Genomic DNA, 17,504 nt, shown 5'->3' on the forward strand with positions numbered 1-17,504 from the left:
TCAGACCTTCAGCAGTGAGTCGAGCCAGGGAGCGTTGAGCAGGCTGTTCAGCACCTCAGCCCCGTCGATGTCTTTATTGATCGAATGTCTCACCTCCTCGATCACATCCGACAGGATCTGACGCAGGTCTGTAACACACACACACACACACACACACACACACACACACACAGTCACACACACACACACACACAGAGGATGGTATAGATGGGTGAACCTCCAGATGTAGTCCACAGAACAGTATACATCTGGTGTGGAGAACTACATTTCCCAAACTCACCGTGTTCTCCAAGTGCACAATGAGAGGTCAGCACCTGGGCTTCCACCGCCTGTCGCATGGTCCCTGGACCACTGACCACTGACCTGCACACACACACACACACACACAACGCAATTGCGTTGTGATGCAGCGTTTCATGGATACAGTAGGTCAAATGGTAACTGTCTGGAACGCATAGTTTTACTGAGGTTACGTTTAGTAATACTAAGGTTTGGTTTAGGCATAGTTTTAGCAATACTTTGTGGCGACCGTTCCGAGGTCACCCAATTTGACCCGGGGCGAGCGTGTTTTGGAGCGAGCATCATTGAATTTGGTCAAAAACAAGCTACAAATGGTCTTGGGTTGCAGGTTCCACAGGACTGAGGTAACACTTTCATGAGTGGTGCTCGTATGTTACACTTGCATTTGTTTATGTTCTCTAGATATGACTATTGCCCCAATTCAATCAATGGATACGGTAATTACCGTAAAGATGCGTGTGTGTGTGAGCCTAGTAGGCCGGCCACAACTGTGGGGGTCAAAGGTTAATGACCCGCTTTAAAGCAGCCATAGTGCTCATTAAGCCAGGGCTGTAGGTCAATAGCATAAACCTGCCCAACACAGTGGAATAACACGCTCCGCAGCAACACATTGATCAATAGAAGTATCCGACATAAAAATAAATCCTCAAGTAGCAAAACAATCACCAGTTCTCAGTTGTCAAACAACGGGATGACCCTTCATTCAAGGTGTCGACTATCGAGGCAAAGCCGTGGCAGTGGTGTGTCTACAACAAGGCGATGACAGGCCTGTCCATTCTGCCTGACCAAAATCCATACACTGAGCAAAAAAAAGAGAGGACCAAACACCAGACCTGAGAACTATTAGTGGACAGCTGGATTGACCGTTGCGTGCATAGAGCGCGACCACCAATCATCACCCATTGGAATGCAAATGCCTGCCCAACATGTCATTCCTGGAAACGCCTCTGAAGCCGTGGCTCTGTGAGTGACCCGCTTACCATTGATGTGCAATGTGTCTGCGACGGCTCTCCTTACCTGTTTGCCAAAACCTGCTGCAACTTCAGAGCCTCGACGATGCAAATCCCATCGGCGTAGCATCAATATGGGTGCATATATATTGGTGAATGATTCCCCCCCAGAGTTTTTGCCGCCGTGGCAGAGAGAGAGAGAGAGAGAGAGAGGGAGGAAGATGTGTAATCTCTCTGGATCCCACGTAATCCCGGGCAAGAGCTGCCTGCCTGCCTCTCGCACTGTAGGAGCGGTTGCCCTCCCCTCGCCCCACCCCACCGGGCTGAGCTAACCGTGTGTGTGTGTGTGTGTGTGTGTGTGTGTGTGTGTGGGGAGGCTCAAATCTTCTTAAGTCCTCTCAGCTTTTAACACACGCTGCATGGAGGAAGGGAAAGGGGAGGAAAAGTCAGAGAGATGGTGTGGGGTGGAATGAGAGATCTAACACTCAGTCCACTACTATGCAGGCTCTAGGTGTGGAATCAAAGGTCCTTCCACCACTTAGCAGCCAGCCGAGTCCCACAGGGCTGTATACTCGGTCCACTCCCTTTTCCCCTCTACACCGAATATCTGCCCCGAAAAAAAGGAAATGTACAAGCTCACAAAGTGACTAGTGACTAGGTAAATCTGCTACTTTCACCAAATGTTTCAGCTCAGAAAAGGAACACTATTGGATTCATATTAACAATTGATTAACAATTACTTAGATTAAGGCAAGGCGAGTATGAAAGTCATATGGTCGAGTGACAGCAGGCAGAGTGAGACACAGGGTTTGGTATGGAGTGGGGTTTCGTTTGTCAAAGGTCACATCTTACCTAGACACGGGATCAGACAAAAGCATTTGACCCGATGGTCAAGATTCAAATGATCCTCTGAGCAAGCAGGCCGGCTCCATTAGCTCAGTGGTAAATCTGTCAGCTCTTGTGCAGGAAACTGTTTTCAAATCCGGGGTAGAAGAGGAAAGTTACATAGAGCAGCTTTAAATCGGTGGACATGCATGCTTGATATTTATGCTTTAAGGCATTTTGACATGGGAACGATTCTATAAATGTCTTCTAAATCCTGACCGTTTTCTGAAAAAGCTATGTTTCTATGTCAGTCCGTAGAAGAGTTGGTGACTCTCAGGACGTGACAGGAAAGAAACTTGGACCCCATCGGTTTCCAAGAAACATACTGTAATTCTACTGACTACTAAGGTCCATAGCTGTAATGAGAACGGTTATTTTTGGAATTCCGAAATATTTTCCAGAGGTAGAAATTGTTAATCACTTTAGCCCCGGTCTCCCTATTTTATCATTATAAGATGAGGACGAGAAACCTTTCCAAAATAGCAGATCTATAAGCTCACAACACATCCCAATATGACACGTTGTGGAAAAGGCAGTTGGGAAAAACAAACTGAATAAATAAATAGCCTAGGCAAAATGACATTTTTGTAAAAAACATTTGAAAGCAATTTGAAGAATATAATTGTTGTAAACTTTGCATATGTGTAAGTGTTATAAACCTATAGCCTGGTAAACCATCGCGTGAATTGACATTATCCGAGAACAGGAGCCGCAGAACATTTTATTATCCATGTCTTTATTGCCCTTTGTTATTATCTTAAGGTACAATACTTTTGTCCACATGTAAAATACACACTATGTCAGCCAGCTGAAACAAAATGTCATGAGAAACGCACCGTTTCCTTTGACATGACGTGAATACTCGAGGTGCCTAGCTGGCAGTGGTGGGAAGGGACTAAGATACATTTTTAGGACAGTTTATACTTAATTGTGAGTGTTTGCTATTTCTAATACTTTTACTTCTACTGGACTACATCTCGAATCCAAAAAGCATACTTTTTACTCCACTACATTTATTTGAAAACTTTAGTCACTAGTAACCGGTACTTACTAGATTTTGATTATCATTACAAAACATACATTAACCACTTCAGCCCTAAATACATTTCGGCAATTTGAAAATAGACGATCTACAAGCTCACAATACATCACATCGCGAGTCGCGACGCACTGTGAGCTTGCCATTTTCAAAAGATTTGAAAATTTTGTGAAATGGGACATTATGCAGAATGAGTACATTTGGTACATTAAGTACATTTTGATGCCAATACTTTTTGTACTTTTATAAGTAAAAGTATATTTGAATTTGAAACTTTCACTTGCAAAAGACTATTTCTGCATTGTAGTATTGGTACTTTTACTTGAGTAAAACATTTGCGTACTTTTTCCACTGGTGGCGCGGCTGGCACTATGGTGGTGTGGCCACTGGCTGTACACGTGCCGTAGTTGTGTCAGAAATGTATATATATATATATATATATATTTTACAGTCTATGGTCATAAACAGGTGCTGAGGTAAGGTCAATCTGACAGTTCAATCTTCGCGAGAAGCGTGCTTACTAAAGCATAATTCGCGCTCCGTCGTACATTGGCGTCACGTGGCGAAAATTGTCGATCCATAAGCTGCCAACGCGACGCGGTTGCGATGTGCTGTGAGCTTATAGATCGGCTATTTTCGCACATGATTCCACCGTTCGACAAAGTATAAATCGGGGCTCGAACGCCGCTCAACATACAATATCTCAGCTTATAACAACCAAACAACAATTATTACACGTGGATTTAATCCATTTTAACCCATTTAGGCCTGACGTCGAAAAAAAGAAAAATATCACACCCGTGTGAACCGAGTGGTGCAATCGGGTTTTTAGACAGCTGGTGGATGGGAAAAGAAGCTCCACTTCCGCGGTCGACGGAGGTGGAGCTTAATTCCCATCCACCAGCTGTCTAAAAACCTGGTATTGAAGCTGCGCGCAGCAGGGAACGTGCGCAGCTTTTTTGATAGTGTGGCAGCACCCATTAGCAGGCAACAGTGCAGTACTACAGCGCCCCGACTGGCCCCCTGCTGGTACATACTGGTGCTCATTAATGTCACATAGGTGAACATGGACATTGCTGTTCCCTGGAGTGGTTCAAAAAAAGTCTTCTGAAAGAATATTATATTCAAATATTTGTGCCACATTTTCACGATTTAAAAAGAAATAGCAGACCTACAAGCTCGCGCTATGAGCTTGTGGATCTGCTATTTTTCAATAGCTAAAGTATATAACATAATACTTAGTTAAAACACCAAAAGGGGTTCCCGTTCAGAATGGGTTAAATAGCACTTCATTATTACTGCAGTAATCCAGTAATCCAATGGAAACTGTGCTACTATTGCAGTCCCACCCGCTATAGAATAGAAATAATACAAATGCCAATCGAAAATACCTCCTATAAATGAGATCACAGACATTGCCAGATTATGAAAAATAATCTATATAGTTATAGTACTATATAGTTCAGGGAAGGATTATTCCTTGTGTAGGTACAGTATATGTAAATTATTGGCAGCCTTCAGTATTGTGGCGCCTGCTCGGGAAAATCCACTTATGAGCTTCCATGTTCCCCTAGCAGCATCCTGAAGACGTCATAAGCTTGTATTATTTAATGTTGCCGTCTAGTTCTATACAGCAGCTGATCTCCTCTTAATGAGATCAGCCTTTGGCAAGAATAAAATAAAAAGATATCGATACGTGACATCTATGCCTAAGGTGACATAAAAACGTAATGATTGTAGAAGTTGTTGTGTCTTCTATCAGTTAACAAAAGTCGACACCTAAAATAAACTTAAAAGGTGAATTTCTCTCTTTTTTTGTTTCTTTCTTAAATGGATATATGCATTTTCTTTTGGCCCCTTTATTACAAAGACTGCATTGCTAAAGTGTATTACTGGTGGCGGTCATTGGACATGAACCCATAGGCACGTATGGTCACGCACAGCTGGGAGTCTGGGACCCAATACTAGTAGGGCAAAGAATGCAGTTACCACAAAAAACTAAAGCACAATGTAAAATTGTGTTCTTAATTAAATACATTTATTTAATTGTCTGTTTTGACTGGACAAAAATAATAACTCTTAAGGCAACAACATAATGCCATTAATCAATAATACTTGTAGTGTAAACAGCATTGGAAAGCATGGGAAGTTTGAATTAAGGCCCTTTGTCTTTAGCAAAGTTGTTTGATGGTGTCATATTCAGTAGATAGATTTCAAGCCTATAGAATCAAGCCATGCAGGCAGAGGCTCCTGGTGAATCATGACCATAAAAACTTTGATTCTGTGAAAAATAAATTGATATTTAATTAACCCATTTTGCCCTGAGATCAGATTCTAAAAATGATTCTGAAAAAGCTATGTTTCTATGTCAGTGGTTTTTCAAAAATAGCAGACCTACAAGCTACAAGCTTGTAGATCCTTATTTCCTTCACACAGAATCAATCTCTATGGGATTGTTTTTATGGAACCAGAAAATGACACTATTGGGAGCCTTGCATGTAAATTAAGCTGCTGACAACCTCATGTCAATATACCAATACAGTATTGTGAAAGAATGTATTAATCTGATCCATTACTCCTGCTCTTAAACCACAGATCATAAGATAATATCAAAGAAAAAGGCTTAGTCATTGACCGTATATCACCCGTAAGCCTGATTTATGCTTCCATGGCATGAAGGCGTCCTATGCACCGGGAATGGCAGATCCACAAGCCCACAAACGCGTTGCGCCGCGGTAGCATTGAGAGCTTGTAGGTCTGCTATTTGTGGTGCACACACGACGTGCAACCAAGTCAACTAAATGAGGCTTTTAAGCCCTGTTAGATCATGTGTAAGCCACTTCTGCAGTGTATGGGCTGCATGTAACGCAGTGCTATCATAAACATTATGACGTCATCAAACAGTTGTTACCTTAAATGGTAAAAAAGACCAGTCTACACACAAACAGATGTTGTGCAGCGGCAGAATAAATACACACATACTGTACTGTACATACAGTATGTATGTATATATGTATGCAAACTATGCATGTACAAACTGGACTTTATGGAGGTGGGTTTCACATTAAATGCTTTCTTTTGTTTTGTTTTTACCAGGGTTGGACGGAGGCAGACAGACGGAGATCTGTCCTTGAGAATAAAATGTCTCTCAGAATCATCAGTAATCGCTACTACTTGCACATATTCATGAGCATAATGATGCTTAATACCTTTTTAAGACTTTCTTTCTTGAATCTGTACACACTACAGAAGAAACTGTTCCTGTATTTAAAAAAAAAAAAAGGAACCCGAAACGCATCCTGTATTCGTAGAGACAAAGTATTTGTAATGTCAAGTGTGTTACAGTTCGCTACCGTGGCAGAAGAAAGCATCTTCGACAGGGAATGCAACCTCCTTCCATCGCTTGCCTGTGCAGATTCCTTAATACTGAAAACGTTGGCCGGATTTGGCATTCAGATTGTCATGAAAGAAACGATGAAACTTCCTCACAGTTTGTTTTAGTATCTCATAGTTTTGCCAGCCATTCCGCTTGGGATACCTCACAGCGGAGGTTCCTGGAAGGCTTTGCATCAGCAGTAACCTGATGTACGGATGAAGCCTGCATTTATACTTGGTAGATGTTGTGCGCGCACGACTAAGTACAAGTCAGGCTTGAGTGTAGGGTTGGGATCTCTTAGGATTTTAACAATTCCCATTCCTTAACAATTCCCTCTTAACGGTCCGTTTCCTTAGCGGTTCCCTTTAACCATTCCTCCCTGGGGTTCCAAATGGACCCTTAGAAGTTTGTAACTCTGAGTCTGAGGCCACTTTTCCACCGAAATAACTTTCATTCTGAACTGTTCTTTATTATTTATGATGGTTTATATCACATCTGCATCTTCCAACCTGAATAGTGACACGGCCACTTCGGTTCCTCACTTCAGGGCGAGTATTTTTTTGGTTCCTGTTCCGAACCAACTTTTAGCGATATGAACCAATTAATTTGGTTCAAAATTAGGCAGGAATAAAAGAACGGAACCGGTTCAACCCCGGTGGAAAAGGGGCCTGAGAGCGCACAAATTAATCACAAATGAATGATATTTGTATACACTCTCTCCTTGAAATGAAAACTTTTGAGAAAAACCACCGCTATTGTCATTGCATAGCAGGACGTGAAGTCTGCATACCAGCTCTGACAGTGTGATAAAACCCGGTTCTAGGAACCGTTTCCAAAATGTGATGGAACCGATTCCTGGTTCCTCAATGCTGTATGCGGTTCCTTGGAGTCGAATGCCAAACCTACAAAGACGTGGAGGTTGGTGGCGTGAGCTCCAACCACCACCCAGCATCAATAAATTAAACGCAGAGGTCACAGTGCCGTGACATCCACGCCAACAGCACGAAAACAAGTTTGTTTTTTTGCAGCCATGGTTATTCATTCAGGACGTCCAATGGTGGGGGGGGGGGGGGGGGGGGGGGAAGCATCCTTCACTTGGCAGACCAAAGACTCCAGAATATCACTGCGTAGATATTAGTCTGGATCTTCGGTGTGGAAGATTTATTTCCAAACAGATTCCAACGTCACAGCAAAAAAAAAAAAAAGTCTCACTTTGTATAGTGGGCTCCGATTGGTCACCCACAACTATGGGGTGAGCGAAATGTAATTCGAACTGAGTGAGGAGTGCCAGACCAATCTCCCCAGGGATTTCATTTCCTGTGGCAGATTTGTCTAGTTTCCAGGCTAAAATGGATGTTGTCACTGGCAGTGTGGAACGGAACTGGTGCAGGATATACAGTACAGAAAAGTAGATTGAAACAGTGACGATTCCGTATAGAAATTGAGGCCGGTCAGGGTCAGCTCAAAGTTATATATAGTAAATATACTGTGTGTGTGTGTGTGTGTGTGTGTGTGTGTGTGTGTGTGTGTGTGTGTGGAGTGGGTGGTCTATACAACAGCGGCAGATGGAGCTGCAGGCAACCTGTTAACGTGATCCCCCTCCTCCTCCTCCTCCTGGTCTTCTATTGGCCGCACCGTGCGTCCGTCATCCCCCAAAGCTCTCAGACCTCTCCAGCCCCGCTGCCATTGGCTGGCTGTGTGGCCCGCCTGCTCTAGCGGGGGAGGGAAGTGATGACAGAGGAGCGCGGCCCCCCCCGCACGTCCTTTCTAAGTGATCTTCTCATGTTGGATCTGGTAGTAGCACGCCTGAGGGAGAGGTTATGTGATGCACGCGCGCACACACACACACACACACACACACACACACACACACACACACACACACGTGTGCACACACGCACACACACACACACACACACACACACACACACACACACACACACACACACGTAAATGAAACAATACAATTAATTTTCAACTTTTTTCAAAAAATTAAATCTTTCGAAAAGAATAAGAAAATCAGACCCGTCTGAAGTGGGTGCTGTACTGTACTGTACTGTACTGTACTGTACTGTACTGTACTGTACTGTACTGTACTGTACTGTACTGTACTGTACTGTACTGTACTGTACAAGCCCTCCTCCCTGGCCTGTGTGTGTCTGCATCTGTGTGTTAGGTGAACAAACGCTATAACGCTATATTCGTGCTCGAACCACACAGCCAGGGACACAGGGGCAGACCCAGGGACCCAGCCACACACATAGTTGTCTATAGGAGTGGTTGCACCACAAAAAACAAATGTACACGCTCTAAGCGCGGCACGAAGTGACGCACGTGCGTGCGTGCCAGTGTTACCTTGAGTGTGGTGAACATGATGCCGTGCTCTCCATGTTGAACACATGGATCCATCAGGTCCTCAATCAGACTGACCTCTGACCCCAAGTTCCTGATCCTGGAGAGGAGAGGAGGGTAGAGGAGAGGGGCATTGGTCCACAGGCGCAGAAATACATAAATCAATACAATAACAAAGAATTGGCTTGTATGCTGTGAATGTGAATGTCAGTGTACATATCCTGTCCTCCTTAATATAGGACAGGCGCATAGGACAGCCAACACATACTGTAGGAAAAGGAAAATATCCAGCACACATTCTTCACTTACAGCAACCGTTGTATTCACTGCAATAAGAGTTCCTTCCTCCCCAAGCCACCAGACTTTTGTGAACTCTAAAGAAGTGGAATATGCTCCATCTGTAATATGCGGCGGAGAGGACTCCTTGATTTTTGGTCTGTTGGGTGGATTTTGTCTCATTATGAACTGCCAGTGATTTTATTAGTGTTACTTGTAAGCCACTGGCACGAAAATGTCATTCAATTATGCATTTTATGTATTGTCAATTGACAATAAATTGGTGGCTGTACAATACATACAGTATATGTAAAAGGGTGAGTGAGTGAGTGAGTGAGTGAGCGTGCACGTGCTGACCGTGCACGGAGCACCACACAGAGGAAGACGGGGAACAGGTCGTCCATGGACCACAGGAAGTTCTCCCTCTGCAGCTTAAGCACTTCCTGTGTGATCTCCTCAAACGTCTGCTGGATCACCTGCAGCTTGTCCGACGGCGTGAACGTGGTGCTGCAATCAAATCAATCAATCAATCAAATCAATCAATCACTCGAAGAAGTGACTGCTTTTTTCTCTGAGAAAGGCTGGTGCCGAAACACGTTAAGAGTGATTATCTGAGCCTTTGTAATGCATCCTCTTATTCTAGAGTGGTGCTACTTCCACAAGTGTGGTAACTTTTTCTAATTTGTAGATCGATCGATTTTTGGAACACACCCAGACGCACCCAGACACCGAGGCCTGACAAAATAAAAGTTTGGAATACAACTATGGATATAGTTGACAATTTCTTGTTGTAGTAGCTACACTAGACGTAAAACACTTGACTTAAAATATTACTTAAACCAAAGACTATAGGCCCTTTCAGGTGGGCAGCGCGTGACGCAGGCATTGTCTGCTCCAGGTCTGCTCATGAGGGGCGCGGGACGCGTAGGGTGGAAAAAAAACCTCACCACTATCCAGGTCTATTCGCCCACTGGCGTGCGCAAGAAACAAGCGCGGGCGCGACAATTTCACGGGGCCAGTGAAAATACGCTTGCAGTAATCGCCACTCAACTTCTTTGCACATCCAAAATAAACACGCGCCTCTCGTTGACAATGATTTACTAGGCCCGTCGGTCGTCAAAATGAACACTGCCATGTAGAGCTATACCTGATCTGCTGCAGGGTCTCTACTGCTGAGGCAAAGCAGGTGTCTTTAGTGCTGGAGAGGACCTAGGACAGACAGACAGACACACACACACACAGTCCAGTGCTGTTAAGTCGTGATTCAAAAAGCTGAAAACAGCAGATCTACAAGCTCTCAACACGTCACGCTCTGTCTAGGACAGACAGACAGACAGACACACAGTCCAGTGCTGTTAAGTCGTGATTAAAAAAGCTGAAAACAGCAGATCTACAAGCTCTCACCACGTCACGTTCGCAACGTGTTGAGAGCTTGTTGATCTGATTAAATCACTGTATTAAATAGTGCTTATTTCATGTTTTGTAGCAACATGAAACTTTGTGTTGGCACTATGTACCTGAACATTAAATAAAACAATAAAATAAAATAAATCTAAAATAAATTATAAAACGGTGTATACCTGCTGCTTCTCTCCCAACACAGCCATGGAGACAGGGATAGACACGGGCCAAAACTTCCTGAAAAAAAAAGAAAAAAGATAAACACACACATGCACGTGTACACACCCCCCCCCCCCGTATATGGGGATTGTGAGTGACAGATTGAGTGAGTTAGATGTCGTGACAAAAACGCAAGGTTTTTGGTCGCAATGAATTGGCCAGAGGTCCTTTACAAAGGACCTTTGACAAACGACTGTGAGCTTCAGTTCCCACAACCCTCTACCATATTGCGGAATTCTGTGGAAAACGACAGCACAGAAGTGACAAAACTGTGAAAACTATGGGGGAATACTATGGGAGAATACTTTTTCGAAGTACAAAACAATAAGGGGTCTTCGCCCCTTCGAGCTTGACCTCTAAGTAGTCTGTAACTATACCTAGGCTATGTCTGCAGTGGTTGGTATTTAATGACCTTGGTCAGCTTCTTCCCAGAAACATGACTTTCTTTCCATCTTTCTTTTTGATGTTTTTTCCTGTATAAAGTGTTGCCGTATGTGCAAATGCATGGCCTTTTGGCTTTGGCTTTGGCTTCAGCCAAACCGGTCAGATACACAGGGGGTCTACTGGCATCTGTAAGGACGACGTACTGCTGGACTCCCAGGAAGGCGAGCAGGGCCAGGTCAGACTGCTTGTTGAGGCGCAGGACGCAGTCCCAGTACATGTCGTCCTCCTTCTCCTTGTCCAGGGCGTACAGGGTGAAGAGGGGAGGGTAGAGCCGTGGTAGCAGCACGGGCAGCAGCAGCGCACAGCAGCTCACCACACGCCTGAGGGGAGGACAGACACACACACACAGGACAATATTCATTCAAATCCCCATTAGCTTCACTCATCTTCCTGGGGTCCACATAATATAACTAGGGATGGAGCTCAAAACGCGAGCCCATTACAAACTCGATAACAAGTGTATCGAATTTGGATATGTTTGGTGTTTGACACATAAATTACGCCTTTAGAGTGATGTACACACAACAGTTTCTTCAATTATATTTTCCAACGCTAAAAAAAGGTTACTTGGGTAAAATAGAAAAAAGAAAAGAAAAAAATACCGGTATGCATTTTCTGTTTAAGCAGCACTGGTCTATGTCAGATTCATACCCAGGTTAAGCAGCACTGGTCTATGTCAGATTCATACCCAGGTTAAGCAGCACTGGTCTATGTCAGATTCATACCCAGGTTAAGCAGCACTGGTCTATGTCACATTCATACCCAGGTTAAGCAGCACTGGTCTATGTCAGATTCATACCCAGGTTAAGCAGCACTGGTCTATGTCACATTCATACCCAGGTTAAGCCATTCTGACCTGAGATCAGATTCTAAAAATGTCTGTTTGAAAATGACAGTTTTCTGAAAAAGCCATGTTTCTATGTCAGTCGTTCTTCGATTTTTCAAAAATAGCAGACCTACAAGCTCGTAGCGCGCCACTCGGTGGGGCGCTATGAGCTTGTAGATCTGCTATTTTTCAATAGCTAAAGCATAGCATAATGCTAACACCAAAAGGGGTTCCCGCCTCTGGTCTATGTCAGATTCATACCCAGGTTTAGGAGACTCCAGCGGAGCGCCAGTGGAGCCCGCCTCGCTCTTCTCCTGACCCTCTGTGGAGGGCTCTGGAATCACACCACCCTCTTCTGGCAGGTCAGGGAACAGAAACCTATAAGGCAGACATGAAATGCATTCTTTCAAAGCTATGTAATATTGTGTACACAAAATATCATCTGTGTATATGTTCCTATCCATCATCAACATAACAATATAATTGTATACAAATATGGAGTTGAGACTTTGTCTTTAAATATATCTTTATTTCATGTTTTTGTGTCTGAACTTTACAAATAAACCTGCATTACCTAAATTTAAATTAAATTAAAACCCCATAATGGTACGCCTATTAACCAATTACAACTTCATGTTATTCTTTGGCTGTTCAAAAAATAGCAGATATACTTGGCAGGCCTTGATGGGGTCACAAAGGCTGATTTTACACTTGAACGCTGGAAACAGCAGATCTACTTACAAGCTTGTAGATCTGCTATTTTCAGAGCACAACAACCGAGCACAACCAAGCATAAAATGACGACGTTATCTGTATACATTTACTGTACAGTTTGTTTTTACGGTGGTATTCATCAGCGAAAAAAAGGTAGTTGACGGATATTTTCCCAGTCATAGTTTTGGTCGACGAAATGAACACAGCAGTACCTGACTATGTGGAAGATGAAATGAACACAACAGCACCTGACTATGTGGAAGATGAAATGAACACAGCAGTACCTGACTATGTGGAAGATGAAATGAACACAGCAGTACCTGACTATGTGGAAGATGAAATGAACACAGCAGCACCTGACTATGTGGAAGATGAAATGAACACAGCAGTACCTGACTATGTGGAAGATGAAATGAACACAGCAGTACCTGACTATGTGGAAGATGAAATGAACACAGCAGTACCTGGCTATGTGGAAGATGAAATGAACACAGCAGTACCTGACTATGTGGAAGATGAAATGAACACAACAGAACCTGACTATGTGGAAGATGAAATGAACACAACAGTACCTGACTATGTGGAAGATGAAATGAACACAACAGTACCTGACTATGTGGAAGATGAAATGAACACAGCAGTACCTGACTATGTGGAAGATGAAATGAACACAGCAGTACCTGACTATGTGGAAGATGAAATGAACACAGCAGTACCTGACTATGTGGAAGATGAAATGAACACAGCAGTACCTGACTATGTGGAAGATGAAATGAACACAGCAGTACCTGACTATGTGGAAGATGAAATGAACACAGCAGTACCTGACTATGTGGAAGATGAAATGAACACAGCAGTACCTGACTATGTGGAAGATGAAATGAACACAGCAGTACCTGACTATGTGGAAGATGAAATGAACACAGCAGTACCTGACTATGTGGAAGATGAAATGAACACAGCAGCACCTGACTATGTGGAAGATGAAATGAACACAGCAGTACCTGACTATGTGGAAGATGAAATGAACACAGCAGCACCTGACTATGTGGAAGATGAAATGAACACAGCAGTACCTGACTATGTGGAAGATGAAATGAACACAGCAGTACCTGACTATGTGGAAGATGAAATGAACACAGCAGTACCTGACTATGTGGAAGATGAAATGAACACAGCAGTACCTGACTATGTGGAAGATGAAATGAAGACAGCAGTACCTGACTATGTGGAAGATGAAATGAACACAGCAGTACCTGACTATGTGGAAGATGAAATGAACACAGCAGTACCTGACTATGTGGAAGATGAAATGAACACAGCAGTACCTGACTATGTGGAAGATGAAATGAACACAGCAGTACCTGACTATGTGGAAGATGAAATGAACACAGCAGTACCTGACTATGTGGAAGATGAAATGAACACAACAGCACCTGACTATGTGGAAGATGAAATGAACACAACAGCACCTGACTATGTGGAAGATGAAATGAACAACAGCAGTACCTGACTATGTGGAAGATGAAATGAACACAGCAGTACCTGACTATGTGGAAGATGAAATGAACACAGCAGTACCTGACTATGTGGAAGATGAAATGAACACAGCAGTACCTGACTATGTGGAAGATGAAATGAAAACAGCAGTACCTGACTATGTGGAAGATGAAATGAACAACAGCAGTACCTGACTATGTGGAAGATGAAATGAACACAGCAGTACCTGACTATGTGGAAGATGAAATGAACACAGCAGTACCTGACTATGTGGAAGATGAAATGAACACAGCAGTACCTGACTATGTGGAAGATGCGGCTGAGGTAGGACTTGATCTCGTTGACGGCCTGCAGCAGGAGGCGCCGGTTGGCGCCCACGCCCACGTACGTCATCCTGTACACGGCCACCAGGTTCTCCAGCAGCCTGCCCAGAGGGTGCAGCGGAGTGTCACACGCCTGGGATGGGACGCGCACGCACATAAGACACCAAGAAGATAAGAACAGGAAACTACATGAGTACGGTCATCAAAGTAGAAGCGCACACGCACACGCGCGCACACACACGGAACCAACTTTTAAATTTAATTTTCAGTGGAAATACTCTGAACTTGGTTCAATAATAGGCCGGGAAAAGAAATAACTGAGCCAGTTCAACCCAGGAGGAAAAAAGGGGCCTGCGTGAGATGGCCGTGTAATACCGCGGCTCCCGCCTCTCGCTTTGAAAAACTCTTGCCTTTGAGGGTTAAACCAAAAACCACAGAAGTGGAGAACGCGCCACTCCAAAATAAAAGACGCAAGACTGGCTCAGATGCAAATTAAGTTGCATCTGAGCCAGTCCTCACACTGATTTGGCTCAGGGGGCGGATAGGAACCACGAGATTCCAGTTCTCCCGCATAGTTAACTAGTGTCTTGAACCCCAAATTGCTCCCGATGTGCAGGTTGGTGCCTTGCATGGTTTCCTCCGCCATTGGTGTGTGACTGTGTGTGTGTGTGTGTGTGTGTGTGTGTGTGTGTGTGTGTGTGTGTGTGTGTGTGTGTGTTTGGATAAAAGCGCTATATAAATGCACCATTTACCATTTGATATATTGCAAAGATTTTAAAGATTATTCCAAAATATGAATCAAAAATAGTTATCGATAGAATAATCACTTGGAAGGCGACTGCGATGGCACTTGTGATGCTTTGAGTTCTTGCAGTCATTCAGTGCAAGGGATCGTAAACAATCACTTGTCACCTGGGCTAATCTGACAGTCTGGACGCACACACGCACCCCCTTCCCCCCACACACGCACACGCACACGCACACACACACACACACACACACACACACACACACACACACACACACACACACACACACACACACACACGGCGAGTGTGCAAAGTGTGTCAGTGTGTTTCCATCTGTCACAGGGAGGATTAAGTCAGGCAGGATGCCCTAGATAATTAGACCCTTGATCTAAAGCCACACACCACACCAATGATCTGCCATGATGCAACTCCTTGTAAACGTGCAACTCCTTGAAACCATTTCCCCCAATAGCAGCTGCAAGGAGTTGCATTGGAGTGGTTGACCTTAAAAACTGTTTTGTTGCAAGGAGTTGCATTGGTGTGCTTTGGCCTTTAAAAAGCTCTTTCTTGTTCCCCGCGTCACACAACAAGTGTCGGTCACAAAGACAGCCGTGTTCACATTAACAGATATTTAATTACAGAGGTGGACACAATTAATAATTTAGTATACAGTACGGCCAGTCAGTGTGGGTGAGCGCATTTCTCATCTCAATAGGTCTAACGTCAGGGTTTGCTCTGTTTCTATGTCAAAGTTGAAAAACAAAAACAAATGAGAGGATCTTTAGTTCACCAGGGTGACTTCTGTCTGTCTGTCTGTGTATTAATCTATTATGGAGATAGTGCTCACATTCTGCTCAAACCAGACCCTATCCTACTCCACTATTTAGGCCTAAAATGTATGCTAATTAATTAGGGGCAGGTTGGGGTCGGACGATGCGATAAAAAAAAAGATCACAAATCACATCCGAACCTTGGATGGATGACGATCACCATGAGCACTCGTAGTTTCAGAGATAATAGATTATACCTTTAATGGGACTCCATGGAATGCACGCGCACATCTCCTGGTGCTGGGAGTGACGAAGGCATTGCCTAGCAACCCCTTTTTTCTTAAATGTTTATCCCACGATTTTGCAAACCAGTTTTTTCACCCAGTGCCAATTATCTAATGTAATCCTGGGCGCTACACTTCCTCTGCCAACCTGGGGGGGGGGGGCAGCGGACTGAACTCATGCCTACTTCTATGCATGAGGAGTCCAAGCTGCTTCTGGACGTAGCGTGTGGAAGGAACACGTTATTCCAACCAGTTCCTTTCCCCTCCATCAGGCGCCCCGGCTGGCCAGGGGGAGGTAGTTTTAGAGACCAGGATTACTGCATGTTTTTGGGGGACACGGGGAGAACATGCAAACTCCACACAGAAAGGCCCTTTCGGATGTTGATTTTCAGTGTAACCGTTTAATATCGATAAAGAACATTAAATGACGTTGTATTCCGTCAGAAGCAGAAAAACGGTTGGATTTTAATTATTTCTGTGCTATCTACGTTGAGAACTCTAAGTGGTTATTGACACCGACCCGTAACAGAAAGGCCACATGTTCAACCCCCCTTCATTTAATCGTGTGTGTGTGTGTGTGTGTGTGTCTGTGTGTGTGCGTGCGTGTGTGTGAATGTACACCTTGAGGAGGTAGCAGCGTATGACATGGTATCTCTCCATGGTGATTGGTCCGCTATGCTGAGGAATGAACTCCAGGCTCTCCAAGATTCTGCTGTGGCTCCGAGACAGCAGCTCAGGACTGGGAGAGGAAGCATGCACACACGCGCACACGCACACGCACACACACACACACACACACACACACACACAGTTAGAATTATGTTTCAGACACTTGAAATAATACTTGAAACTCGTCGGGGTGTAACAGTCGATGTAATCGTCCACAAAAGATTTTATCCCATTTAGACCGGGGACCCCGATACGTAACTAACTGTAACATACCTCCATCCGGGAACCCCTTTTTAGGGCTGTTGTTAATATGTACAGTATATAGCAACATCTTTTATTTTATTTTGTTATAATACTTTCATAATGGATAGTCGCAGTCTTAGACACTTTGCTACTCTGGGAATGTTTGGTACCGTTGTATATTTCT

At 43.9% G+C, this 17,504-nt stretch overlaps 2 protein-coding genes across 9 annotated transcripts in view; both read right to left on the minus strand.

The window, feature by feature from the left end:
• Nucleotides 1–8,237, minus strand: part of mpp4b (MAGUK p55 scaffold protein 4b) — a 28,560-nt gene extending 20,323 nt beyond the window's left edge. The window contains exons 1-4 of the mRNA XM_080758260.1: nucleotides 8,133–8,237; nucleotides 2,103–2,220; nucleotides 281–363; nucleotides 7–128 (exon numbers count right to left, since the gene is read on the minus strand). Of these exons, the coding sequence (XP_080614386.1) occupies nucleotides 7–128; nucleotides 281–363; nucleotides 2,103–2,128 (231 nt within the window). The 5' untranslated portion in view covers nucleotides 2,129–2,220; nucleotides 8,133–8,237. The remainder of the gene's footprint in view (nucleotides 1–6; nucleotides 129–280; nucleotides 364–2,102; nucleotides 2,221–8,132) is intronic.
• The window catches only part of als2b (alsin Rho guanine nucleotide exchange factor ALS2 b), a 49,005-nt gene continuing 35,691 nt past the window's right edge, over nucleotides 4,191–17,504 (minus strand). For 6 of the 8 annotated variants that reach the window (XM_080758259.1, XM_080758257.1, XM_080758256.1 and 3 more), the window contains 9 exons: nucleotides 17,030–17,147; nucleotides 14,581–14,738; nucleotides 12,330–12,446; nucleotides 11,386–11,562; nucleotides 10,759–10,816; nucleotides 10,326–10,387; nucleotides 9,536–9,685; nucleotides 8,906–9,002; nucleotides 4,191–8,356 (listed from right to left, as the gene is read on the minus strand). In XM_080758259.1, the coding sequence (XP_080614385.1) occupies nucleotides 8,318–8,356; nucleotides 8,906–9,002; nucleotides 9,536–9,685; nucleotides 10,326–10,387; nucleotides 10,759–10,816; nucleotides 11,386–11,562; nucleotides 12,330–12,446; nucleotides 14,581–14,738; nucleotides 17,030–17,147 (976 nt within the window). In that variant the 3' untranslated portion in view covers nucleotides 4,191–8,317. The remainder of the gene's footprint in view (nucleotides 8,357–8,905; nucleotides 9,003–9,535; nucleotides 9,686–10,325; nucleotides 10,388–10,758; nucleotides 10,817–11,385; nucleotides 11,563–12,329; nucleotides 12,447–14,580; nucleotides 14,739–17,029; nucleotides 17,148–17,504) is intronic. The other 2 variants (XM_080758253.1, XM_080758252.1) reach the window with 1 other exon arrangement.

The sequence above is a fragment of the Protomyctophum bolini genome, assembly GCF_963924005.1.
Source record: "Protomyctophum bolini genome assembly, chromosome: 24".
NCBI lineage: Eukaryota > Metazoa > Chordata > Actinopteri > Myctophiformes > Myctophidae > Protomyctophum > Protomyctophum bolini.